General features: G+C 51.1%; 11 protein-coding genes across 11 annotated transcripts; 7 read left to right on the plus strand and 4 right to left on the minus strand.

Annotated features, from left to right (window-relative positions):
• The first annotated feature begins 276 nt into the window (after positions 1-276).
• Positions 277-1,773, plus strand: NOB1 (Nin1 binding protein). The gene has a single exon (XM_018275528.2). It carries the CDS (start codon positions 333-335, stop codon positions 1,767-1,769), a length of 1,437 nt encoding a protein of 478 aa, XP_018129620.1. The 5' UTR covers positions 277-332; the 3' UTR covers positions 1,770-1,773.
• Positions 1,774-1,934: 161 nt separating this feature from the next.
• Positions 1,935-2,547, minus strand: NOP10 (snoRNP complex protein). Its single transcript, XM_018275529.2, has 3 exons — positions 2,502-2,547; positions 2,245-2,443; positions 1,935-2,189 (listed from the first exon to the last, which is right to left on the minus strand). Exons 2-3 carry the CDS (start codon positions 2,417-2,419, stop codon positions 2,164-2,166), a joined length of 201 nt encoding a protein of 66 aa, XP_018129694.1. The 5' UTR covers positions 2,420-2,443; positions 2,502-2,547; the 3' UTR covers positions 1,935-2,163.
• Positions 2,548-3,320: 773 nt separating this feature from the next.
• Positions 3,321-5,275, minus strand: UGO1 (mitochondrial fusion and transport protein ugo1). Its single transcript, XM_018275530.2, has 3 exons — positions 4,808-5,275; positions 4,284-4,753; positions 3,321-4,234 (listed from the first exon to the last, which is right to left on the minus strand). The coding sequence occupies exons 1-3, from the start codon at positions 5,204-5,206 to the stop codon at positions 3,658-3,660; spliced, it is 1,446 nt and encodes a 481-aa protein (XP_018129618.1). The 5' UTR covers positions 5,207-5,275; the 3' UTR covers positions 3,321-3,657.
• A 74-nt stretch (positions 5,276-5,349) lies between these two features.
• YAH1 (mitochondrial matrix iron-sulfur protein) lies at positions 5,350-6,476 on the plus strand. The gene is made up of 3 exons (XM_018275531.2): positions 5,350-5,681; positions 5,732-5,838; positions 5,893-6,476. The coding sequence occupies exons 1-3, from the start codon at positions 5,419-5,421 to the stop codon at positions 6,150-6,152; spliced, it is 630 nt and encodes a 209-aa protein (XP_018129619.1). The 5' UTR covers positions 5,350-5,418; the 3' UTR covers positions 6,153-6,476.
• On the minus strand, positions 6,193-7,248 carry VE01_06078 (uncharacterized protein). The gene has a single exon (XM_018275532.2). The coding sequence runs from the start codon at positions 7,196-7,198 to the stop codon at positions 6,308-6,310; it is 891 nt and encodes a 296-aa protein (XP_018129624.1). The 5' UTR covers positions 7,199-7,248; the 3' UTR covers positions 6,193-6,307.
• A 142-nt stretch (positions 7,249-7,390) lies between these two features.
• On the plus strand, positions 7,391-9,552 carry SRP54 (Signal recognition particle). Its single transcript, XM_018275533.2, has 2 exons — positions 7,391-7,546; positions 7,596-9,552. The coding sequence occupies exons 1-2, from the start codon at positions 7,469-7,471 to the stop codon at positions 9,099-9,101; spliced, it is 1,584 nt and encodes a 527-aa protein (XP_018129625.1). The 5' UTR covers positions 7,391-7,468; the 3' UTR covers positions 9,102-9,552.
• Positions 9,553-11,328, plus strand: VE01_06080 (uncharacterized protein; the record flags this gene model as incomplete). The annotated part of the gene is made up of 2 exons (XM_018275534.2): positions 9,553-10,748; positions 10,858-11,328. The coding sequence occupies exons 1-2, from the start codon at positions 10,047-10,049 to the stop codon at positions 11,326-11,328; spliced, it is 1,173 nt and encodes a 390-aa protein (XP_018129577.2). The 5' UTR covers positions 9,553-10,046.
• Positions 11,329-11,465: 137 nt separating this feature from the next.
• VE01_06081 (uncharacterized protein) lies at positions 11,466-12,500 on the plus strand. The gene has a single exon (XM_018275535.2). It carries the CDS (start codon positions 11,809-11,811, stop codon positions 12,484-12,486), a length of 678 nt encoding a protein of 225 aa, XP_018129576.1. The 5' UTR covers positions 11,466-11,808; the 3' UTR covers positions 12,487-12,500.
• A 59-nt stretch (positions 12,501-12,559) lies between these two features.
• On the minus strand, positions 12,560-16,109 carry VE01_06082 (uncharacterized protein). Its single transcript, XM_018275536.2, has one exon. It carries the CDS (start codon positions 16,003-16,005, stop codon positions 14,326-14,328), a length of 1,680 nt encoding a protein of 559 aa, XP_018129575.2. The 5' UTR covers positions 16,006-16,109; the 3' UTR covers positions 12,560-14,325.
• Positions 16,110-19,615: 3,506 nt separating this feature from the next.
• On the plus strand, positions 19,616-19,924 carry VE01_06083 (uncharacterized protein; the record flags this gene model as incomplete). The annotated part of the gene is made up of 1 exon (XM_018275537.1): positions 19,616-19,924. One exon carries the CDS (start codon positions 19,616-19,618, stop codon positions 19,922-19,924), a length of 309 nt encoding a protein of 102 aa, XP_018129574.1.
• Positions 19,925-21,997: 2,073 nt separating this feature from the next.
• On the plus strand, positions 21,998-24,891 carry VE01_06084 (uncharacterized protein). Its single transcript, XM_018275538.2, has 3 exons — positions 21,998-23,125; positions 23,244-24,528; positions 24,612-24,891. The coding sequence occupies exons 1-3, from the start codon at positions 22,773-22,775 to the stop codon at positions 24,885-24,887; spliced, it is 1,914 nt and encodes a 637-aa protein (XP_018129579.1). The 5' UTR covers positions 21,998-22,772; the 3' UTR covers positions 24,888-24,891.
• Positions 24,892-24,951: the final 60 nt, after the last annotated feature.

The raw sequence follows: 24,951 nt of genomic DNA on the forward strand, positions 1-24,951 counted from the left end.
AGGGCTTTGCTTGCAAATAGATATACCACTTTTTTTTCTACACTTGTACTTAAAGGCTTGTCTTCGGCTGTTTTTCTTAAATCTGGTTAAATAAAGGATACAAAGAAATAAATCCCTCTCTTTTCAAAAGTCTCGCTTCAATTTTGGTGTTGCGCAGCATCGTGAAATCCGCACTGTCCACAGATATATCATTAGCGTATTCACCGCCCAGCCCACCACAAATTATTCTGCCGCCCTGATAACAAAATTCCTCACACCCTTCAAAAACTACCCCACCAAAACCTCACAACACCCACACATCACACACACAGCGGCAAGCCACAACCACAACCATGGCGACCGAAACACCCAAACCCATCCACGCCATCGTCCTCGACGCCGCGCCCATCATCACCAACACCCCCCCGATCTCAACCCTCCTCACCCAAGCGACGGAACTCTACACCGTCCCGCACGTCCTCGCCGAGATCCGCGACGTCGCAGCGCGCTCCCGTCTCGAGACTACGTTGTTGCCGTTTTTGAAGCTCAGGACACCGAGACCGGCGAGCATCAAGGCGGTGACGGATTTTGCGAGACGCACGGGTGATCTGGAGGTGTTGAGTAAACCTGATGTACTGGTGTTGGCGTTGAGTTATGAGTTGGAGTGTGAGAGGAATGGGGGGGATTGGAGGTTGAGGAGCTTGCCGGGGCAGAAGAGGTTGAATGGGGCGCCACCGGGGAGTGTGGTTGAGGGGGCTGAGAAGGAGGGGGGGGAGAAGGTTCAGGGTGGGGAGAAGGAGGAGGTGAAAGAGGAGGTGAAGGAGGAGGTGAGGGAGGTGAAGCCGATACCTGAGAGCAGGGGAGCGTGGGGGACAAAAATACCTGTTGCTGAGCCGGTTGTGGTGGAGGCTGAGAAGAAGGATGTTGAGATCCCAGCGGAAGTTGTGGAGGTCCCAGTGAAAGACGTTGAGGTTCCGGAAGTCAAGACTGAAGAGCCAACGCCTGAATCCACAGAGGCGCTCGCAGAGGAGAAGACCGAGGTGAAATCCACAGAGGAGTCCCTAGCCGCCCTGTCCCTCGCGCCTTCAGAAGAACCATCCACGGAAATCACCCCCGACGCCCCAGAAGAAGTCGAAGAGTCCGAGTCCGACGAAGACGACGAAGGCGGCTGGATCACGCCCTCCAACATCAAAAAAGTCCAAGCCAAAGAGACCGCCGGCTCCGCCCCGCAAGAGCCAGAAGTCAAGACCATGCAGGTCGCCTGCATCACCTCCGATTTCGCCATGCAGAACGTGTTGCTACGCATGAACCTCAACCTTCTCTCCCCAACCATGACACGCGTGCGCCAGCTCAAGACGTGGGTGTTGAGGTGCCACGCCTGCTTCGACGTCACCAAGGACATGTCGAAGCAATTCTGCTCTCGCTGCGGAAAGCCCACGCTTCTGCGAGTGAGCTGCTCCACAGACAAGGACGGGACGTTCAAGGTGCACTTGAAGAAGAACAAGCAGTGGAGCTCGAGGGGGAACGTGTATTCCATCCCCAAGCCCGTAGCGGGTAGTGCGAATACGCGCGCGGGAGGAGGGGGTAAGGGGGGTTGGGGACAGACGCTGATTCTGGCGGAGGATCAGAAGGAGTATGTGCAGGCAACGGAGAGGGCGAAGAGGACGAAGGAGAGGGATCTGATGGATGAGGATTACCTCCCTGGACTGCTGAGTGGGAGCCGTAGGGGGCCAGGGGGACGACCAATAGTTGGGGCGGGGAGGAATGTTAATTCGAAGAAGAGGCATTGAGGGGGTGGGGTGCGTGGGCGGTGGTGGGTAGGCTGGACGTAAAGAGACATGGCGTTGATATGGGGTAGGAGTTGGGATATAGATATATGGGATAGATTATATCGGGCTTAGAGAAAACGAAATGACATTTTTGGATCAAGCCTTTTTTTTAATCATGCAAAGTTACTGGATTGGAGATTGGACACATGCGTAAATGTCGTTTTGAAGTGACTGGCCGCGTCGATTTTTATTATGTTTTGAATTTTTCAAATTGTTGTATCATTTGGCTCAGGGCAGCCTAGACTTTTCACCCCTCCACCGAACGCCTTCAACGCCTTCAACATAGTCCAACATCTTCCATCCAACTCTCCCTCTTCCTCTTCCCTCAAATCCCCCTTATCCTAGCAAATCCAATCTACTGTCCCAGAACCTTAAGATCCTCTGCGCACCGAATTAGCTCCATCCACTATCACTCGGAAAACTGGGAAGAACTCACTCTGCTGCATCAACAAAAGCCCATAACGCTTCTTCAGCGTCACGCGGTGCCGGCTGTACTTGTCATCCGGGCTGAAGCGCGCGGGATGCGCGCTCTTGGTCACCTCTCCTCCATTGATCTTCTTGAGGGTGTAGACACGGGTGCCCTCGGCGTCAAGGGTGTACATGAGATGCATGGTTGCGGTAGCGGAAAAAAAGATCTGGATAGGCTGTTAGTCTACTGCGCGCTGGGCTGGGCTGCGGATTGGGGAGACGTACGAGGTGTTGGCGGTGAGGTTTGTGGTTGGGCGGCGGCGTGCGGTGGTGGTGGTTTGAGTTTGGTGATCTGGAAACTTTTTGATGTGGAGGTTTGCGGGAGGCGGCGCTAGGCGGGATTGGGGTTGCGTGTGGGGCTTGGGGGGATGGATGCAAGGCTGAGGATTTGGAGCGAGGTGCTGTGGTGAAGGCTGGAACAATTATTTTTCTGAACAACACTTGGGAGTTCGGGATTTGAAATGGCTTTTATTGTAGTGAACGATTAAATGGCTTTGGGTAGTTTGAATCCTCGATATATCCAATGTGGGGATTTCTTCCTAGGCGATCTCTCGACAGCTAACATGCAGCGCCAACCACGAACTTCTCATACGGATTCCTTAAGCAAAGACGCCGAGGTGGCTTGCAAAGAAAGCTCTACCTACCATTGAACGTGATCCAGGGCCCAACCGCGAGGGAGGTTGTAGTGAGGAACGCTGTGAAGCTGTCCGCAACAACAGCCTGAGGGAAGTGGACGATACGAGGCATGTTTTCGAGACCGTGTTGAATGCAACCATACAAACGCCCGTTGTGGACCGATGCCTGCCTTCAGACATTTAACCACCACCTCTTCTCACCGCCGCCTACGTATTCTCACCACTGCTATTTTCTCACCGTGCAACTATTCCCACTGCCTCCACTCCCCCTAGGAGAATATCGCATCGTAGCCGAAGATTTTCTGGAAACATTCGACAGGTGCGACTGCCGCATTAGTTGTGTCACCAAGGCTAGCATGGAGTCGCTCTCTGCCAAAAATTTCAACCCCAGCTGCAACACCTTATATATTGGCGTAATAACACAGCAGCTCGCCTTCGTTGGCTGGATATCAGGGTACGAGATCCCCCACGCAGTTTCTCACATCATACTTCTGAGTAACGGAACTTTAGAAGAATTGCGAGGATCAGTAACAATACACAAACCAATCTTCTTAATGCTAACTATGTGGCACATAAGCCTCCTCGTAATATAAATACAGGACCAGTAGAGCTGAGTATCTCAAATCAACAAATAAACGCCTCCACCCCCATCTCGTAAGATGTTTCTTTACCCCTATCGTATCCCCCTCTGCGCCGTTCGCTCAAACCACCAAAATATACATCCATCATATACACTCACTCCCCTTTTAGAACTCTCCACCGCCGCCGCCGCCCATCGCTGCGGCTCCCCACATGCCAACCAGACCCCACATCCCGACTCTCCAGCCTCGCCAGAGCCCTTCGACGCCTTGGCCTTGCTTGACCTTTGGCTTCCTGGTTGTCCTCGTGACTGGGCCTGAGAATTTGAGGGCGTCGGGTTCGTCTCGCACGCCCTCTTCGCGGGCAATCATCCACATAGTGCCGATTGGTCCGCTGTAGGGTCCAATATCGACAACGGTGTCTAACTCCTTGCCAGTGTAGTATGGTGGCGAGTTAAGAACTGACATCTGGCCACGGCGGAGGACGGTTTCGAGAGGAAGCTTCACAAACAGCTCAACTGCTTGTGAGAGGAACGAGGCGACGGAGAAGATAGCGGGGGTGCGGACTGGGTCGATTGAGAATTGGGAGCTGAGGACGAGGGGCGTGGAGTGGATGATGACGGGGGATATAATGCTGTGAAGGACGGTTGGGACGAAGATCTTTCCGGGGCAGACCCAGGATGGGAGTTGGCCCAGTTCGTTTACGAGGCCGCGGCGCGGTGCGTTGGTCGACATGAGAATAAGTCTATTGCTGGTTAGTGGCGGAAAGGGGCGGGATTCTCTGTTGTGCTTACTTTGTTCGTACAATGTCTAGCGGTGCGAGCGTCAGACCTGCTATGGCAGCTGCCCCAACCGCTATTCCAAGGGATGACCATGGGTACGGCGAATCTACCATATCAAGGCCACCACCGATAATCCCCACAATCCCTGGGTCCGGAGCATTGAATACAGCAGAGAGGAAACTCCTTGCCCAGTTCTCAAAAGTCCTAAGCAAGGCGCTGTATATGAAAGTCGAGTTCGTTCCCTTCCACACGCCCCATGCCCCTTCTTTCGTCCATAATTGGCCGATTATTTCGAGGATCGAATCAGAGTGTTTCAGAGTAAGTTGGTTTGGGCTGGGCGAGTCATCCGCGGAGGGCAAAACGTAACCAGCGCGGTCGGTGGCATGTCGCCGTGAGCGAGTTGGAGAGGTGTAAGTTGTAGCTTCTGGCGCATTGGAGGTGAAATATGCAGGCTCGTCTGGGTCTGAATCGTCTGAAGGATACTATCAAGGGGATTAGCATGTGACAAGACTGGCGGAGCGCTGCGGGTTACGAACCTCTGCATATTTAGATTCCATAAAGTCAGACGTCTCCTGCCTGCCATTCCTGGGAGAAAACGCAGGCACTGATGTGTCTACCAGAGCTTGCGACCGGACCTGTAGGATCGTCTTCGCCACATCGAATGGCTGCGCTATCAACACCGACATGTATTTGTACATTGCCTCATCCAGCATTTGTTTAATCATATCCACCGTGCTCTGCGAGCCCTCTGACACGTAATCCGAGTAATCGATGTCGCTGAAGATGTCGCGCGCCGATGACGCGTAGGAAGTCGAGCCATTCTGCCCAGCTCCCCGTCCGGAGCTCCCTGCATTCTGCGCTTCTGGTGGGAATCCAATACTCGGAGGGATATAGTACGGCCTCAGTGGATTTGGACCTTCGCGCGGGTTCGCCATGCTTGAGGCGGTGTTTTGGTGAGTTCAAATGTCATTAGTGGCTGGGGAAAGGGAAACCTGGTAGTACAGTTGTGATGTCAAATCCGTGCATGGAGACTCGCCTAGAATTTTATGCGGAGTTTACGATAACGATCGCCGAACCTCGTCGGGAAATATTCTTGGATGCGCCTCACTCACAACCCTTAATTTTTTGTCCTTTTGCGCCCTGCACGATGAATGTCTCAAGGTCGGCTGTAAGGTCTTCGAGATGGTCGAAGCCCATTGAGCAATTCCTACGAGAATCTACACAGACGTCACCGAGACGGGGGTTTGCTTCCGCAACAAGAGTCACGGCTATACAGAATGCACAACAACCACGTCAGCAACGGCTAGCAGGACAAGCAGGCGGTTATGGCAGAGTCGAGCAGAGAAGAGCGTTTTCATACACGCCGATATCTTTACACGGGCATCTTGATCCGCCGAAGCCGGGAGAAGAGTAGGTGGTTGAGCTATCTCCGGAGCTGACTAGCCGCTGATACTGTTTAGGCTACACGTTACCTTCATAGACAAGGACGGGGACGAGCAGACTATCGTAGTCGCAAAGGGAGACAATCTCTTGGATATCGCTCAAGCCAACGATGTTGAGATGGAGGGTATGAACTTTGAACCCCGAGACTGCCCGAAAACTATGCTAATATCTATCATAGGCGCATGCGGAGGCTCTTGCGCATGCTCAACATGCCATGTCATAGTCGAGGACGAGGGATTGTACGATAAGATGGAGGAGCCTGATGATGACGAGAACGACATGCTGGACCTTGCCTTCGGCCTGACCGAAACATCACGACTGGGTTGCCAAGTGAAGATGAACAAGGACCTTGATGGATTGAGGGTCAAGCTGCCATCTATGACAAGAAACCTACAGGCAAGCGACTTCAGCCAAAAGAACGAGAGATCTGATAATTAGCATGGGATACCTGGAACACTGTTGTAAATATAACCGATTCCCCACCGGAACATGTATCATTATTGGAACCAGCGGCTAGAAGCTTGCTAGGTTTTAAAAACATTACTACTCCAACGCCAATATGCGCCATGCTGTGCAATTCATAAGTGATACAATCATGCCTCCTCAATGCCTCCCGTTGGCAACCCTCCCGAGCCGCCGGCGATGAGCGCTAAGAAGCCCTGCTTGCTCATCTCATTGACCTTCTCTTCCCTCCTCCCATGGCCAACCAAACCTTTCTGCCTAGCATCCTTTGCAGCCTGCTCTCCCTTGATCTGGGCAGACCTCACAGCATTGAACATGCGCACCACACCTCTTTGCGCTGTCTTTCTCAAACGCTTCTCCTCCTCCATAATCTGCTGGACCGTCGCCGTTGGCTCACCCTCCTCCTTGTTGGCAGCGTCGAATGCCGTCGAGGCGCCCAAAACATCCTTGACACGGCCCTTGTCCATAGCCTGCCTCTTCTCCTCCCTCATCTTTTGCTTTGCCTTCTTTTCCAAGGCCTGGTCGGTGATCTCTTTCGATGCTTGGAGGGCGTTCACACTCCTCGATAAGACGGGGTCGCTTCGCTTGCTTGTGGAGAGTTTCGAGCCCAAGATCTTGGACATGGATGTCGCAAAGGCATCAGGATCGTTGCGCTTGTTTCGTATCTTCACGTTGTTGGGGTTTGTGTCTGCATCAGACATGTCTGCGTCCGAGTCCGAGTCTGAATTCGATGCATCGGTGACATCTGATGCAGATGCATCGTCCAGATTTGGCTCATCGTTCTCCTCCTCATTGTCCGAATCTGCCGCGACATGTGTGGAAAGCTTCACCGGCGCAGATTCTTCCTCCTCATCCGAGTCTGCGAGGTTGACCGCTGCGAAGTCCTGCTTGTCCCCAGTCTCGGAATCATCGCCGGAACCACTGTCGTAATCTGTTTGTTTCTTGAACTTCTTGACCAACTTCTTGGGTCTCCCTTTCATGCTCTCCCCCGCCTTCCTTTTTGTTCTCATTGGTCCACCCATTGCGTCGTTGAAGAGGATTTGAATTATTGGTTTCGTCGTTCAAAATCGCATCCGCCATATTATTTTCAGTCGTCAATCTCACTTTTTGCGATAACCGGATTATCTTCTGGTTGGTCGTGTGCCAATATGTGGGTCCACCGGAACAACCGCTGGATTCGCTTGCCCCGCGATTCCTTAGCCCACATGGACATAATTCGACGTCTCATGGAACCTTGAGTCTCGTTGTATATTAAACTGAGGTTCAGACTGCCTGTCAGCGCTATCTGAGCTATGGTTCTTCAAGATCTTGGACGGCGCATTAATGCGGCCGTCAACGACTTAACTCGATCGAGCAATCTCGACGAGAAGGTAATGCCACGTCGCTACTCTGTAAGACTACAGCTTCTAACAGACATAGGCATTCGATGGCATGATCAAGGAGATCTGTACCGCTCTCCTCGAAGCCGACGTCAACGTGAAGCTCGTCGGAAACCTACGCAAATCTATTAAAGCCTCCGTGAACTTCAAGGACCTCGAGCCAAGCGTCAACAAGAAGCGCCTCATTCAGAAGTCCGTCTTCGATGAACTGGTCAAGCTTGTCGATCCCCATGCCGAACCGTTCAAGCCAAAGAAGGGCAAGCCGAATGTCATCATGTTTGTTGGATTACAGGGCGCGGGTAAGACTACAACATGTACGAAACTGGCACGACACTACCAATCGAGAGGCTTCAAGGCCTGCCTTGTTTGCGCCGATACCTTCAGAGCCGGAGCTTTTGACCAGTTGAAGCAAAACGCCACCAAGGCGAAAATCCCATACTATGGTTCTCTCACACAGACGGATCCAGCCGTAGTGGCAAAGGAGGGAGTGGATAAGTTCAAGAAGGAGAGGTTCGAGATCATTATCGTGGATACGAGTGGAAGGCACAGGCAAGAAGATGCTCTGTTCCAGGAAATGAAGGATATTCAGGATGCTGTGAAGCCAGATCAGACTATTATGGTCTTGGATTCCAGTATTGGTCAGCAGGCTGAGGCGCAAAGTAAAGCCTTCAAGGAGGCCGCAGATTTCGGAGCTATCATTATTACGAAGACCGACGGAAGTGCAAGCGGTGGTGGTGCCATATCCGCAGTCGCTGCAACACGAACACCTATCGTGTTTATCGGTACTGGTGAGCACATGCTGGATCTTGAGCGATTCGCGCCGCAGCAGTTCGTCAACAAGCTCCTCGGTATGGGCGACATGCAAGGCCTCGTCGAGCACGTGCAGTCGCTCAAGCTTGACCAAAAGGATACGATGAAGCACATCGCTGAAGGTGTCTTCACTATCCGCGATCTACGTGACCAGCTCTCGAATATCATGAAGATGGGTCCCCTGTCTAAGATGGCCGGTATGATCCCCGGCATGAGTGGCATGATGCAGGGCATGGACGACGAAGAGGGTTCCCTGAAGCTCAAGCGCATGATCTACATCTGCGACAGCATGACGACTAAAGAGCTCGACTGCGATGGCAAGCTCTTCATCGAGCAGCCAACGCGCATGACGCGCATTGCGCGCGGCAGCGGCACTAGCGTGCGCGAGGTCGAGGATATCCTGACGCAGCACAAGATGATGGCCGGGATGGCAAAGAAGATGGGCGGCAACATGAAGAACATGCAGCGCGCCCAGAGCGCGATGGGAGGCGCCAACAAGCAGCAGCAGATGGCGGCGATGCAGAAGAGACTCGCGAGCATGGGAGGTGCAGGTGGTGCCGGTGGTGGTGGCATGCCAGACCTGAGCTCGATGATGAAGATGTTTGGTGGCGGTGGAGGAGGGGGAGGAATGCCTGGAGGCATGGACATGCAGGCCATGATGCAGCAGATGGGGGGCATGATGGGAGGTGGGGGGATGCCTGGTGGAAGTGGCGGTGCGGGGAGAGGGAGGAGATAGAGTCTAGTGGGGCCTCTGGTGGTCGTCTGTCTGGCGCGCCACAAATTTGAGCATAGCGAGGAGCCTGGAGTTAGGGATTTACTTCCGGCATGTAACTGAAATATTAACGTTGAATAACGATCACACGGAAGATAATTTAGGTCATGAAGTAGTGGGTGGTCGGCGTGTCGTAAAGGGTATTGACTGAACGATAAATTTAATCGCCAGCCGCCTACACCAGTCCCCAACCAGCTAATATCTGTGATATATTTTATAGTCTCAAACTTCCTCGTTCACCGCAACAGTCTATTCACGATAAATCGATACATCGATAGAAGCCACAACGGCCATGGGTGGCCGCATTACGTGGGCGTACGGTGGCTGGACCATAAAATTTCCCGCCCATGCATATGCTTCCCCGCATTCCCAGCCGGAGAGTTTTTCCCTTGGGTTCAGTGGTAAGCCGCTAAGTCACGTTCCTACATTATTTTTCTATTGGACATTTGATGAGAGGGGTGGAAATGGAGAGGCCAAAGCGCAACCACAGAACAGATGCTATAGAATACCAAAATATGTGCCGTCTTTGGCGTCTTTGGAGCGGTCTGTCAACTTTACCCCTCCACGCCCAGGACTTCTCCTCATTACGGGATCCACAAGCCGCTATGCCTATACCTGCCGGTGCATAGCTACGCCGGCCCAATCTCCCGAGTATATATTGCAAAATAGAGCCAGTCCCATTCGGGGTTCATTCTACAAATTAAGGAAGTCTCACTCCTAGTCTCAGTTCCACTCTCTCACCAACCGCCTTCTCCCGACGCGCTTTGGTGGCGATGGGCGTCGCAGTCGCGGCCCGTACGTTGCCATCAGATGATGCGGATTGGGCAGGAAGCATTAGTAGAACCGGCCCAGGATATATGAGCTGGTTATGCGGAGAATAAAGGGCGGTATGGCGGCTAATTCAAAGGTATGGGTATATTCTTGTTTCTCGATATCATTCATTGGACTCTCTCAAGCATCACCCATGTTCTCTCTTGGCATATAAAAGCCGATAATATAAAGCACGGTATATCCCACGACCCTCGATATTGGTATCGATCGTCGCTCAGCCTAAATTCCCCCTGCGTTAAAGTTGGGATATATATTCCCTTCTTCCCTTCAACTCCACTCTTGTCTATCTCCCGAAGCCAAGCCTTCTCATCAATATCACCACCAGACACTAGCAATATGGCTCTCTCCAAACTCACCCTCCTAGCCCTCCTCCCCTTCTTCCTCGCCACCCCTTCTCTCGCCGTCTCTGGCACCGGAGTAACAACCCGCTACTGGGACTGCTGCAAACCGTCCTGCTCCTGGTCAGGCAAGGCCTCCCTCAAGACTGGCCCTGTGCAGTCCTGTGACAAGAACGACAATGTGCTCGCCAATGTAGACGCCAAGTCCGCCTGTGATAATGGCGGTCCAGCCTTTATGTGCTCCAATGAGAGCCCATGGGCCGTCTCGGACTCCCTGGCTTATGGATACGCCGCGGTATCGATAGCGGGTGGGACTGAGGCGAGCTGGTGCTGTGCCTGCTACGAGTTGACGTTTACGAGTGGCCCGGTGTCAGGAAAGAAGATGATCGTTCAGGCTACTAATACTGGCGGTGATCTTGGCCAGAACCACTTCGATCTCGGCGTGCGTATTCATTTTCCTACTCCCCCCTTTCCCTTTCTACTCCACTGGCCCTTCCCCGCCATCCCCGGTGCCCTTTTGCGCAGGATGTCCCAAAATTGACATCCCCCAGATGCCCGGCGGTGGCTTCGGTATCTTCAACGCCTGCACCCCTCAATACGGAACTCCCTCCACCGGCTGGGGCGCCCAATACGGCGGCATCTCCTCACGCAGCCAGTGTGATGCCTTCCCCGCAGCTCTCAAAGCCGGCTGCTACTGGCGCTTCGACTGGTTCCAGAACGCCGACAATCCCTCCGTCAGTTTCAAGAGCGTCGCCTGTCCGCTGGCGATCACGAACAAATCGGGCTGTGTGCGCTCGGACGATACGCCAACAGGAGACGGAACGGTGCCGACGGCAAGTGTGGTAACGCCGGTGAGCTCAACGAGCGCGGGGACAACGACGCCGTCGAGTGGGACGGGGACCGGGGGGGGGACGGTGGCGAAGTATGGGCAGTGTGGGGGGTCGGGGTGGACTGGGGGAACTTCTTGTCAGGCTGGGTCGACCTGTCAGGCGACTAACCAGTGGTATTCACAGTGTCTGTAAGGTGTTTTTTATGGGTGGGCATGGAGATGGGTTGTATGAAGGAATAGGGAAATGTTGGTGGGAAATAAATGGTGAGATGAGCGCCGATTTTGCTCTTTTAACCTTGGCTTCCTGTGTTGATGGATTAGGTTGTATATATTTAAGTTATTTTCGAAAATTGTATCTACAGGAATCGCAGTACGCTTCCGAGCTCTGTGTCCACTTGCAAGGGATCGCTTCTTCCTCATCTTCACATCAAATCAGTGCTAATGCCATATCACCAACTGCTTTGCACGTAGTAAAAGTCGGCGACCTTTGCCTAAAATCGACCCCTGTCTTCGTCAATACAACGTGCTTCTACAGCAAGGCTCACTTTTGAGCTCGTGGGTTTCCTAACGCGATATACACATTTACGACCTGCATCGAAGGACTGAACCGCAGTATACAACTACAATTCATTTTGCGCATTGAACTCACGGCAGTGTGAAAACTCCAGCAGTAATGTCGTTATCTTGGCCAGAACGGAGTCGGCAAGAGCGCAGGTTCCTTCGGGACTGTTGTCCCAACTATTGGGGTTTCGCAATCTATCGGACGGTTTACACTCCAGAGTCTGATTTGTTGTGGGAAGGCACGATTGCAAAGTTGGATGAATATGTGATCAATTCTATCTGGAGGTACATGGGGGTTACGAACCTGGAAGTGGAGGAGGGAGAGGACCAGCTCGATCCTACACCAACTCGCGAAGTCTGCGCGCGATACCGGAACCTTATCATGAGCGACAGGGAGAAGTATGATGGAGCGTCGATCGATGAGGTTGCAGACCACTTCACCGACTGGGCTGATGATCCCAACAATGATAAGAGTAGCAACATCAACATGAACGTTTGTCTTCTAATTGACGAGGAGGATCTATACTGGCTAAGAGATGCACCACCAGCGACGACGGAAGTTAGAACAACGGGAAACGCCGATCAGAATGTGTGTATTAAGGTCATCGATACTCTTTTTGACCCTGAAGACATGAGCGAATGCGACCCTAGATACAGAGGCTGGGCGTTAGCAAGGCTAAACAGGCTCTGGGATCTTTACTCTCGTGTGTATTCTGGAGATTGTCCTTTAAGCGTACAGATTTTCAATGCTCGGAGCAAATTCGAGGGGGGGGTCTGGTGGTGGATATAGTACGATTATATGACCAAATAGGAAATGCCGCCGACATATACAGGCTGTATTTCAATCTAAATTCTAAGTGTCTCGATAAACTAGGCTAATTTTTGCAATATGATGCCATTATTCCCTGCTTGAATTTACGCCTTTAGTTTAATGTGTATCCTGTTTACCTTCTCTTTCCCACTTCACGACCATTGCTAGGTCTATTAGGTATTGCATAGCGTTAAGCTAACCCCTCGCAAGAAAAGACGCTGTCATTAAGTCTAAAATGGTACACGCTTCAACTATTCAATTTCTCCTAATCAGATTTTCCATCTTTACTCTGCGTGTGATTTCTATTATACCTCTAATTATAACGAGTATATACTCACTCTGTTAGATCCGCCACAGATCTGAGTCGCATTGCCTGCACAGGCCATAGTACACCCTGTACTGATGGTGCCTGTCGTTTGAATGGAATTGCCACAGAAACACTGCTAGCCAAACTCAACGCCTAAGTATATGTAACCGGCGGTTCTACAGGTATTCCGACATAGGTCAACCGTCATGATTGCGCCCTCATTCGCAATGGAATATCTATTTGCTAGCGTGCGAGCCGTGGCTGAATCTGAGAAGCAACCAACATATCTAGACTGCGGTCTTGCTAATATGGTTATGCGATTTGAACCTCCGCAGATCTGGTTTAAGTTACCAGCGCATGTCATATCACATCCACTCGAGGCAACAGCGCCGTTGATAAAGTTATCACAGTAGCATTCCCATTTGTACTCAACGCTAGAAATTTGATAACCAGCTCATACTTAGTGTGTCATTATTGTTGTTTCCTTTGGAACCGCAACACGGTTTCTTAGAGTACGTGACATAGAAGAGTCGACATAACATCCAACAATCGTATCATCGCCGATTGAGTATACATTAATCCTGTTACTGCCACCGCACATCTCGACAGTGTTTGCTAGGCATGGACTGGTACAGCCTGATGTCGCAGGGCCATTATTCAGTATGGAGTTAGCACACTAACATTAGTGGGCGTATTCGAGGCTAGCGAAAGTATATCCATTCGATCGACATGTTTGCTAACAAAGCTCAACTGTCATCGTAGTGTCTTGGTTCGAAAGTATAATTTGATTCGCCAGAGTTCGTGAAGTTGTAACACCTACGTAGCACCTAAGGGAAATCTAGAATTAGAACACCAGAGGGCTTGCTACACAGACAGAGTATCCGATAGAGAGATTATCACAGGCAGTATTAAGATAACCGTTCCAGATGACCAATTGTGATCGTGAGATTCCGTACGCAGAATTGATTGTGTCGCACGTATCTCCATTCTTAATGGTATACCAAGAATTGCACTGAGGCGGTGTACCAGTGCTAGTAGGAGCAGGGGCGGCTGGATATGTGGTTGAGCTAATAATAGGAACGGTTGAGGAAGTAGCCATAGTTGTAGTTTGAGGGGTTGTAGGGGTGACAAAAGTAGTGGCTGTAGAGGATGCTGTGGTTGTAGACGACGGTCCCATTTCGCGCCAGCGATAGTAAGGCGCAACGCAGTAGTACAAGTTATCGATGAGATCGCTGTTGCAGGTTGACTTTGATAGAGATGGATTTACTTCCAGGAACAGAGCATACGGAATAGAATTTGCCAGACTAATTTCCGCACAGGCTGTCCCAGCCGTGACTTGGTAGAAAGAGCCACAGTACGGGGTTGTACCCTTTGCAAGAACAGCGCCGGTTGGTGGCTGGACAACCGTATCTGAATACCCATCGCGCCTTTCCTCAGTAGGCTGAGGAATAATCGATAAACGGCTCCATAGATGGTGAAAAGGACCAAAGAGACAACATCCGAAATACGCCTTATCTCCTTCCTCTTCCAAAACCACCTCTTCCTCGACCTAGAGCATCCTGCGCCTTCTTCGTCTCAAATTTCTTCTCTTCAACAGCAAGATAGTCTCCCGGCAAGCTCCCTCGCAAATCACGCAACGTCTCATTAGCTCCATAGCGCTTTAACAGATCTAAACAATCCTTCCTCAAGAACCTCGAAGCGTAATGTAGCGGAACTCTCCCTGCGACGTCTTGCGCATTCACATCAGCACCGCTCTCTAACAGCAAGCTAACCGATTCTTTCCAGCCGTCCTGGCTCGCTCTATGCAGCGCTGATGCTCCTTGCACGTCTCGCATGTGCACATCCGCTCCGTGCTGAAGAAGAAAGCGCAGACATACTGGCTCAGAACATGCGCTATGGAGAGGTGTGCCACTAATCGGAGAGTCTGAACATGTGTTTATAGCTGCACCTCGTACGAGGAGGAATTCTAGCACTGGAAGGCAATTTGGGTCAACCTCCACGGCGCGGTGGAAGGGCGTATAGTGTTTGTTGTCTTTGGCGTCTATGATAGCTCCATTGTCGAGGAGGATCCGGGCGATGGAGACGGCGTTAGCAAATGCCCGACTAGGGTCCTGCCCCTGATCATTCTTTATCCAGTCCCATCCCTCTAATAAGTAGTGGAGCGGGTGCTTGCCTTCGTAATCTGGCAAGGAGGGATTGGCACCAAAGCTGAGTAGAAGCTGCACGAGTTCTAAATGTGCTCCCCAGACAGCAAGTTGGAGTGGGGTACAGTGGAACCCGTCTCTATGCCACCCCACAGGTTGTGGTATTCCCCCGCCGTCATCATTAATATCCATTCCATTGTCTAAACATTTCAAAACGACAGCATGGAACCCATATCTGGCAGCACCATGAAGGACGCTTCTTCCAGAGCTATCTCTTGCAGAGAGATTAGCACCAGCGCAGATCAACGTTTCTACTACCTTTTCTGTCGCTTTAAAGTCGTCATCGTTGTGGAAGAAATTTGCAGCATCCAGGGACAAAGAGCAAAGTAGCGGCGTTTCTCCACCGTCGTTCTTTGCTTCCAAGTCTTTTAAGCCTCCTCTTGCCAATAGCAGCTCAATTACACCGACATGGCTCGTTGTAGCAGCGTAATGTAACAGAATTATTTCATGATCCCCATGCTGAATCCTAAGGTTAGATCCACACTGTACTAACAGGAGGTCGACTACGGCCACATATCCGAAGCTAATAGCTATCGTTAAGGGGGTCCCGCAACGGCCATCCTCAGCATCAATACGGGCCCCATTTTCAAGTAAGAATCGCACAACTTCTACATCCCCTTCCGCAGTCGCTGCGTGCAACGGAGTCCAGAATTCGTTCCCCATCGCCTCGTTAACTTCTGCACCGTTCTCTAGCAGGAGCTTGATGATCTCAATTTTAAGCTTTGGCGACTTGGTGGAGTGGCACACGGTGTGCATAGCAGCCCATCCGGTATCTGGATGCCCCTGCTTCACTACTTCATCAAGTCGCCTCCGGACTGTTTCGATATCACATTGCTCCAGAGCTTCAACAACTGTAGGGCTGAAGGGAATAAAGGAGTTACGTCTTATTTCGAGGTTTGCTTGCTCCGCCTGCTCTTCTACCAGCTTTACTGGTTGCGTGAGCCGCTGACATTCCAATCCGGGTGGTGAAGACATTTCGTGGAACATAGATGTTCTGTTGAGCGATCCGCTAGATGCACTTGCTTCCTCCGACTGTGAGCAACTGGCGGACTCGGCGATTATAGCCTAGGGAAAGCTTGCAGCAACTAATGGCCGAGAAACCTTCTCTGAGTTTAATTGGCACGGTTGCGTTTCGAGATATACTTTCGGCCTCAGGCCGAATTATTACTAAGCAATGTGGGGTTCTTAACCGCATGATTTATCATGCGTGGAGTCGTTTTAGAGTCGTTTGTGGTGTAATTTCCTAAAATCACGTGTAGTTATAGGGTATCATAGACAGAGTAATCGGATACTATGAGGGCTGGGCGACGAGACGAGGTTGCCAGACTTTTACTCCAGATCAGATCCCAATTGGCATCTATACGCATATCAACTTCGCTTTTATAAAATCTCTTATTTCATTCATGTTGACGTATAATTTTAATGGCGTCAACATTAACTGGGAATATCCGCAAGCTGAAGATAGAAGTAGGCGTAATAAGGACTTCAAAAACTTTCCAATATTTCTTAGTAAACTGAAATCAGCATTACAGTCGACAGGTAGGAGAGATGGACTCAGCATCACCATTCCCGCCTCTTACTAGTATCTGCAGCATTTCGACATCAAGAATTTGGCTACGGTAGTAGATTGTACGTATTCTCCCTTTCTACATTATATATCCTATAAGCAGATCAGTATATGGTCATATTACTGCCTAAGATCTATATCAAACTACATCACATTACACATACCGCTAATAATATGATATTAGTTTTCAATATTATGACATATGATCTTCATGGGTACAGATTCTACAACATTCAACTCTTGTTGTGCATTCTGACTGTATCTATAGTGTATAGGATATTAGCAACAGGTAGCTGGGTACGTTCCTGAATGCACATGCCAGTCTCACAGAGATCGCTGATTCTCTTGATCTACTGTGGCGTAATAGAATCCCGTCAGGCATGGTCAATCTTGGACTCGCTTTTTACGCCCGAACCTCCACGCCAGGTAACACTCTCTGCAAGACCCCAGGCTGCGCTTATGTCTCAGCTAACAAAGTTAGGCCGTGCAGTAATTCTGTCGGTACTCTTACTAACGCCGAACTTGCGGATATAATCACAAAAAACAACCTCAAACCCGAGCTTCTCGAAAACGAAGCTGTCAAAATCATTACCTAGGGTAGCTAATGGGCAGCATACGATGATAGACACACCTTTAAGATCAAGGCAAATTTTGTGAAATCCCAGTGCCTTAGTAGGGTGTTCGTTTGGGCTATCAGTCAAGACTCCAGCGACAGAGCATCTTCAAAAGGTCTCGGAACTGCCGTAGGGAGAAGCTTCGTTCCAGCCTAAGAGATTACAGCAGGCACACCCGACGCTGTTAATAAGTGTCTCTACTTTACAGAAACAGTGCCATTAGTCAAGCTGCAGAAGATTGTGTCCGGCAGAGTATGTGACAGTTGTTCGGGATGATGTATAGAAGAATTATGATAGAGAGATTATGCAAGATGACACGTTCTGTGGAGGAATAGGGGAACGCTTATTGTGTTGCCCGGATGATTTACAGAGACCAAAATGCGGATGGTACTCTCATCACAACGGCAATTACGACTCCACATGCCCCGATGGATATGTCGAAGTAGGGTCCTATGCAAAGGATTGCAAAAATATTAACCATTACCAAGCAGCATGTTGCGAGGTACGTGTCCATACCGCTGTTTCATTTTTGATTGATGCGGCAGCTTTGTATAACCGGTGCTATTGGAATGGGACGGCTCCACACTGTGATTCCGATTGCGGTTCTTCCTAGAGTATCAGCCAGCCTACCCGCTCATGGTCAGGCAGTGGTGGAGTTAACTGCCTCGAACACACTCCTTATAGGTTCGGGATCTCATATAAGCGCAATTTTGAATTTAAGCCATACTGTTGCTACGGGACGCCAGACAAGAAATGGTCATCGTGTAACAAGAATACCGACATCGGAATCTCCCCTTCTAATAAGAACCCGGATAAATATTACAGGTCGGAATGCCCTGCTGGCAAGACGCGAGTTGCAATGAACAACATGAGATTGAAGACAAAAAACTGCTTGACTAGAGGCGGCGCAGGCGTATACTGCTGTGAGGCTTATACAACCTCACTAAAGCTATTCCAAACCCTCTTCTTGACACGTTCGAGGCTGCCCTTAAAGACTTTATTTCAGCTCCAACTTGTCCAGTAAATGTTCCAACTGCCATTTCAAAAAGATATTCAGAGGAAGAAGATGGATACCTTGCCTCACGCCACGCTAGCTATGGTGATATTGCTATTCGTGCAACACCAACGACTAGTGAGGTTTCTACAGTTCTCACAGCTCTCACAGGATTAATATCTTCTGTCCGCCATGGAGAAACCAATCCATGGGTTGAACAGATAAAAACCATATGGACAAGCGGAGTCAAGGCCACTCTCCCATATTTTGCTATGGCGACATTGAGTGTCTTCCTAAAAACGTGGATAGGCTCTAATCTTGTTTTATTTCAAGCATCGGACGTTGCAAATACTCTTCTATGCATGCCGCACACAATGAACGAAAGAATTGGCGCTACGGCCAACTTCGTGTCATGCTCGATTGGCCACTGCCAAACTGACAATTGTGATGATCCTAACGATGAAGATCGCCCATCGCATCGCAGGCTCTAATAGGCGACAACTACGACGATGAGGGAGACTTTACAAAGCGCTCGTTGCAATCACCAGAAGAATACCTTATAGCTCGTGGAGTTTCATCTGATCTTATATCGTCGTATCCTGCGGATGAACACATATTCTTGCAAGGACGGGCTTCAGCTGCACCGAAAAAATTCATAGTTACTTTAGCTGACGGAACCACACGAGAAATTTCTTGGCCGCAGCCTACTTGGCGATCGTCTGGTAGCTGGCCCGCAAACTCGCTGATATACACTTACGTTCTCATATTAGAAGACCCGACGGATTGTAGCAATTCAAACTTGATGATTGTACCTTACACTCGAGTGCCCACGGGCGTGCAAATTTCTAGTATGTATTCCATTCCGTTTTTTTTTGGTTTATAGTAGTACTGACCTCCTCGTAGCTGAGCACATCGTTGAGGGAAACACTCCGCAAAACTTCTTCTCGGATCGACACCATGGGCTTCTTCGCTCTAGGCAGGCCTCGAGATTTGCACCACAAATCTCTGCTTTCTGGACTGACTGGCTTAATTCCTCATGGATGACCAATACTGTGGCTCTGTCAGGGAGCCTTAACCCCCGTGTTCCAGTGCATCGTCTTATGGAATCTCTCGGAAGTCGACGCAATACCGAGAACTTTCTCATTCTCCTTCAAGTAATCAATCAGATGAAATCAACAGTGAGCATGCTGAAAAAATCAATACATATTCTAGGCAAATGCTAACTGACTTTACTAGATCTGGCAACGCGGGAACAAAGAAGAAGATATAGCAGATCTAGTGGCTGATCTAACGCAGCCTAGTATACCTCTCAATACTATGTGAAACGTAAATAGAAGATCACTTTAATGGATTATTTGCTAAGAGATGATATAGGTGATAGCTGTATGGCCGTACTACAGTGATCCGGTCGTTCACAGAAACATGGTCCGAGGTGCTAATGCATTCCGTGGAGTCCTCGCCGGAATACAGAATGGCTACAATGCTATTAATCTTGGCAGAGACATTATCGATCCTGTTGGCCCTTGGGATGAGTGGATTCGGGATCATTTCCGTAGCATGGCAATCAGGTCATTGGAGTTTATAAACACCAATATTGCAGCCATGCGAACTGCCCACCAACCAGGAGGCCCGACTAACCCTATCACTTTACAAGTATTTGAGCATTTGGTCCGCTTGGCGAGAGATGCCAGGTACATCGATGCCAACACCCTCATTATTGGTCTCAATTAGATAAAGGTAGATCTACGGGACTTAAAGAGCTAGTACCGTCAACCGTCAAGATGAAAGAAGAGGACATGTAAATTTGGCGCAGTGGGATGCGTATCTATAACAGTAAACCTTGGTTGGGTTGCGAACTGTTTTTTAACTGAATGGAGATATATAGACTAGTTCGAAACACATCAAAATAGCTTTCATGGTGATTAGTCTGCATTAAGTCTCAGCGTACTCATTCTTTAGAAATTTCAAGTCTTCTTGTGATATTAGTCCAAAAACGCCTCTATGAGGTCTGCGCCGTAGTTTCTTGGGTAGATTCGGTTGGGCTCATAACCGAGGCTTTCCCAAAGCCGTCTATGTCTGTGGTTGTGGAACATATGCAGCAGCAGTGCTGCTGAGCCAGACACACCTCACAATTTACACAGAATCATATCCTCGCGAGTCGCCCACTGGAGGGGCTTCGTAGGCTGAATGCTTGGATTATTGTATGAGGAACTGCGAAATGTATGGTGTGAAGGAGGCCAGTGCTAACATACCTGGCGAACGTGTCATCAGGATAAACTGCTGCAACCTGGGATGGAAGTGGCGATTTTGGTTCGAGATATATGAGGAAGGACCGTCGGGACTTGATATCCAGATCATCTGGCCCTTAAACAGTAAGTGGCCTAGCTGTATTACTAGTGGCTGTCCCAGTCCTTTTTGCTAGCAGTTACCCTGGATAGCGGCTTCAACTGTGAGCTTTACTATCCCAGCCGCCACACCTGACAGCGATTATCTGCTCCGCATGTAGCATATTGGCCTCCAGGTTGCACGAAGTTCTGGCCCCGCACGATTCTACCTCTCATGTGCGCAGATTACCATCAGGGCAGGGAGGTAAGAGATAACGGAAATATAGGAGATGATAAGCAGAAAAGGGAGAGGAAAACGCAGGATAGTAAGTAAACCGATGACCGAAAAAATGCTTGAAGTTAAAGAGAATCAACATACCGTCGCAAACTAAGCGGTCAGAGTATCTGTGCAATGCAGGCCTCATCTATCCTCCATCTCAAGCCGCCAACTCGCATATCTCGGCCCTCACTGTGCCGCTCTCACTTGGCACGGAAAAACAACGGCAAGCCGACACGACCGGCCAACTCCGCTCCAATGCCAGCAGCTTCCAATATCAACAAGCTCATACCAAGCCTTCCTAGCATCTTAGCAGCTTCCATCCTCGGCGAAGCTCATCTCCCACTTATCACCACTATCTCCTCCCAGCCGCCCAGCCATCCGGGTCACAACACCCCTTCCAATCACCAGCACCAACATTCATTCACCTCAAGCCACCAAAACGCTTCGCATTCTCCATCCCAGCACCTGCAGCCGTCTCTCCTCTCTCTCTTATCACCATTTACTCCGTATTGCACTTATCTCCCCAACCTTCTCCCATACCCATGCCCCTTATCTGGATCTGTGCTGAGACAAGCTGACGCACGTGTTTGCCAGCCTGGCCGTCTTATCGCGCCAAGCCTAACGCAACGGAGGCAAACTCGCCGTCGAACCGCGACCCACGATGCACTCCAGACCTGTCACCTCGGCATGTGGATACAGTCGCGCAGCCCTCGCGGATCCCTTGTGTTTAATCTCAGCGCAATCCGCCAGGGGTTTCCAGAAGGAAGGTAAAGAAGGAAGGTAAAGCGGCTGGGGAGCGGGCTGGTCTGTGTGGTCGCGTGTTCCCGATGAGGTTCGGCTTGCTTGCTTCTCTACCACTTCGCGTCTGGGGTTGGTGGAGAAAGATAGGGATTGTTTGGAGGTACGTATGTACGGATTCTGCGTTGACAGGAGCGAAGGGTGGGCCGCTGCCAATCAGTTGGGCGCCGCGAACGTTGCATGTGGCGCGCCTGCCCGTCTCGGCCCTTTTTACGTATTTGTGCGGTCATGGCGGTTTTGGTGGCGGAGGGACGCATTGGGGAGGAGTAAGCTGCAGATATGGGTGAGATAAGTTTCGGAGAAAGCGAGGATGATATCTTACCGTATCAACTCAACTTTAGCGGGATCAACTAATTGGATAGACCTAATTGTGTCCATTGAGCCTCCGAGCGATGAGTATCCCCCTGAGCCACAGTTGTTGGTTGTACTGTGTTTTAGCCACAGCACTCGTATCCCGTACGGTACTGTGTTCCTGCCCTAAACTGCCGGACATGACCGCCCCTCCCCTCCACCTTCCAATTCCAGCCGCCCCACGCCACCGATCTCCCATACGCCGATCGTGGCTGCACCCATCTCAATCTCACCTCCATCTTCCCCCTCATTCGTCCCAACGCCGCGTCGAGCTGGGGTAGTATAGCGCGCCACCAAGATCACGAGGGCTAGCTCAACCCTGACCTCACTCCACTCAGAAAAACGAACAACCACAACCACTGGCAGATACCGGTCTTGGCCTCGACGACTAGACTCTTGGACAGACACGAACGCACTCAAATTGCGCTTATCGGAAAAAATCCTGCATGTGGGGAAGAGAGAACCACTGTACTAAGATGTTCCACCCAGCTGCTCCACGCGGGAAAGCGCGTTAGGATGAGACCGAGGATGGGTATCACTTTCCTCATCGGGCGTGGTACAGCGTGCGCGCTGCAAAAGATGCCCTGCCATCAGCACGCGGCGAGACCCGTGAAGGGTAAGGTCAAGCAAGGCAAGGTAGGGAAAATGGGGACTACGTACTACGGAGTGGACCGAAATAAATAAAGTCTCCGCGCACGCGGACGACACCTCTCTTCCTTCTTCTCGTTTTTTTGTGTTTCTCGGATTGCTTTTGGGACTGTCGCGTGAGGGCCAATTCATTCAACATTGCCCCCCCTTCTAACGAAGTAGTGAGAGCAGAGTAGCTATGCAGCATTCATCTGCTGAGGTGATTGAGGGTGTGGACCGGGCGGGGCATGCGCCGGGGACGACGGCGACGGAGATGGACACGACGAGGCTGAGGAATGGAGGTGGGAGTGTGCGCGCGCATCCGGTTGATGATGGGATGTACCCCACGACGGATAACAAGGCGTCGACCGACCGTGACAGTCTACGCAAGGTCGATATCGAGAGCAATGATACGGATGAGGTTAAGGTGGACAGGGTGGAGGAGGTGAGGAGTGAGGATGAGGAGCCAGGGGCGATCAAGAAGTTTATTGCAAAGTATCGAAAGCAGATTCGCATTGCGATTCACGTTATTGTTGGGACTGTGATGACTGGGTGAGTTCCGCGTGCTTTCTATTCTATGCGATTCCCCCCAATTGTAAAGTGGAAGTCCGCACTGGATTCCGCGAAATGGCGGCGCATGCACGACGTGAACGACGACTAACTCCTACAGATGGTGGATCGCAGGCCTCGTCCTCCACCGCAACGACTACGGCTGGCTGATCCCCTTCCTCCTCTGGCTCTTCATCATGATCCGCCTCGTAACCTTCTACGTCCCCTCCCGCTACGCCATGATCCCCATCGCCTTCCTCTGGAGGAACATCGTCCAGCGCGTCGTCCACATGATCCCCTCCCGCTTCCGCCTCCCCCTCGGTGCCCTCGGCACCGTGGCCGTCATCCTCCTCGGCTCCATGGTGAGCGAGGAGACCAAGGACAACACGCGCGCCAACCGCGCCATCTCCTGCTTCGGCCTCGCGGTCTTCATCTTCCTCTTCTGGGCGACCTCCAAGAACCGCAAATTGATCAAATGGCACACCGTGATCGTCGGCATGCTGGCGCAGTTCATCCTCGCCGTCTTCGTCCTGCGCACCAAAGCCGGATACGACATCTTCAACTTCATCGCATACCTCGCCAAGTCCCTCCTGGGCTTCGCAAGCAAGGGAACTGAATTCCTCACCAACGCAGACGCCTTAACGCTGGGCTGGTTCATCTTGAACGTTATTCCGCCGATCGTCTTCTTCATCGCCCTGGTCCAGCTGCTCTACTACCTCGGTACCCTCCAGTTCTTCATCACGAAATTCGCTCACCTCTTCTTCTACACCATGCACGTCTCCGGCGCTGAGGCCGTCGTCGCTGCCGCCTCCCCGTTCGTCGGGCAGGGCGAGAGTGCCGTGTTGATCAGGCCGTTCATCCCGCATCTCACGGATGCGGAACTGCACCAGGTCATGACGAGTGGATTCGCTACCATCGCTGGCTCTGTACTGGCTGCGTATATCTCGATGGGGATTAACCCACAAGCTCTGATTTCCAGCTGTGTGATGTCCATCCCCGCCTCCCTCGCCATCTCCAAGCTCCGCTACCCCGAGACCGAGGAGCCGCTCACGGCAGGCCGCATCGTCGTCCCAGCAATGGAAGATGAAGAGCGTCCCTCCAACGCCCTGCACGCTTTCGCTAACGGCGGATGGCTGGGCCTCAAGGTCGCGGGTATGATCGTCGCGTCCCTCCTCTGTATCTTATCTCTGCTGGAGTTTGTCAATGCGATCTTGACATGGTGGGGACACTACCTGAATATCGGATCCTTCGATCCTGGGGAGACGAAAAACCTCACCATCCAGTTCGTGCTGGGCTACCTCTTCTACCCCGTCTCTTTCCTGCTGGGTGTTGACAGGAATGGCGGTGATATCTTGCTGGTGAGCAAGTTGATCGGGATGAAGATCATCACCAACGAATTCGTCGCTGTAAGCTCTAATCCCCCCTCCTCCCCCAAAGAAAAATAGAAACTTGGGAATAACAGATACTGACTCCCTCCCCCCTCCCACAGTTCTCCTTCCTCACCTCCGACATCGAATACGCCAACCTCTCCCCCCGCTCCCGCCTCATCGCCACCTACGCCCTCTGCGGCTTCGGCAACATCAGCAGCGTCGGAATCCAAATCGGTGTCCTCTCCCAGCTCGCCCCCGGCAAAGGTGGACGGGTAGCGAGAGTAGCGTTCAGTGCCCTGCTGAGTGGGATCGTGAGTACGCTTACCAGTGCCAGTATTGCGGGGATGTTGGTTAGTGACCAGGCTACGCTTTTTAAGGTCTCGTCGAGTGCTTGAAGAGGGGGGGGGTGGGTAGGGGGGAATGTGAGATGCTTATTTATGGTTTTGACGTTTTGTGTGA

The sequence above is a fragment of the Pseudogymnoascus verrucosus genome (genome assembly GCF_001662655.1).
Source record: "Pseudogymnoascus verrucosus strain UAMH 10579 unplaced genomic scaffold scaffold_27, whole genome shotgun sequence".
Taxonomy (NCBI): Eukaryota; Fungi; Ascomycota; class Leotiomycetes; order Thelebolales; family Thelebolaceae; genus Pseudogymnoascus; species Pseudogymnoascus verrucosus.

Coding starts and splice junctions, on each gene's coding strand:
- VE01_06082 (XM_018275536.2), bottom strand. CDS start 16,005: ATGTTCCACGAAATGTCTTCACCACCCGGATTGGAATGTCAGCGGCTC.
- VE01_06084 (XM_018275538.2), top strand. CDS start 22,773: ATGCAGCATTCATCTGCTGAGGTGATTGAGGGTGTGGACCGGGCGGGG. Junction 23,126..23,243: donor GTTGGGACTGTGATGACTGG/GTGAGTTCCGCG, acceptor TAACTCCTACAG/ATGGTGGATCGCAGGCCTCG. Junction 24,529..24,611: donor TCACCAACGAATTCGTCGCT/GTAAGCTCTAAT, acceptor CCCCTCCCACAG/TTCTCCTTCCTCACCTCCGA.
- NOP10 (XM_018275529.2), bottom strand. CDS start 2,419: ATGCATCTCATGTACACCCTTGACGCCGAGGGCACCCGTGTCTACACC. Junction 2,190..2,244: donor GCTTTTGTTGATGCAGCAGA/GTGAGTTCTTCC, acceptor TTCGGTGCGCAG/AGGATCTTAAGGTTCTGGGA.
- UGO1 (XM_018275530.2), bottom strand. CDS start 5,206: ATGGCGAACCCGCGCGAAGGTCCAAATCCACTGAGGCCGTACTATATC. Junction 4,754..4,807: donor TGGAATCTAAATATGCAGAG/GTTCGTAACCCG, acceptor TCCCCTTGATAG/TATCCTTCAGACGATTCAGA. Junction 4,235..4,283: donor CTAGACATTGTACGAACAAA/GTAAGCACAACA, acceptor AACCAGCAATAG/ACTTATTCTCATGTCGACCA.
- VE01_06078 (XM_018275532.2), bottom strand. CDS start 7,198: ATGGGTGGACCAATGAGAACAAAAAGGAAGGCGGGGGAGAGCATGAAA.
- SRP54 (XM_018275533.2), top strand. CDS start 7,469: ATGGTTCTTCAAGATCTTGGACGGCGCATTAATGCGGCCGTCAACGAC. Junction 7,547..7,595: donor CGAGCAATCTCGACGAGAAG/GTAATGCCACGT, acceptor TAACAGACATAG/GCATTCGATGGCATGATCAA.
- YAH1 (XM_018275531.2), top strand. CDS start 5,419: ATGAATGTCTCAAGGTCGGCTGTAAGGTCTTCGAGATGGTCGAAGCCC. Junction 5,682..5,731: donor CCGCCGAAGCCGGGAGAAGA/GTAGGTGGTTGA, acceptor GATACTGTTTAG/GCTACACGTTACCTTCATAG. Junction 5,839..5,892: donor CAACGATGTTGAGATGGAGG/GTATGAACTTTG, acceptor TATCTATCATAG/GCGCATGCGGAGGCTCTTGC.
- NOB1 (XM_018275528.2), top strand. CDS start 333: ATGGCGACCGAAACACCCAAACCCATCCACGCCATCGTCCTCGACGCC.
- VE01_06081 (XM_018275535.2), top strand. CDS start 11,809: ATGTCGTTATCTTGGCCAGAACGGAGTCGGCAAGAGCGCAGGTTCCTT.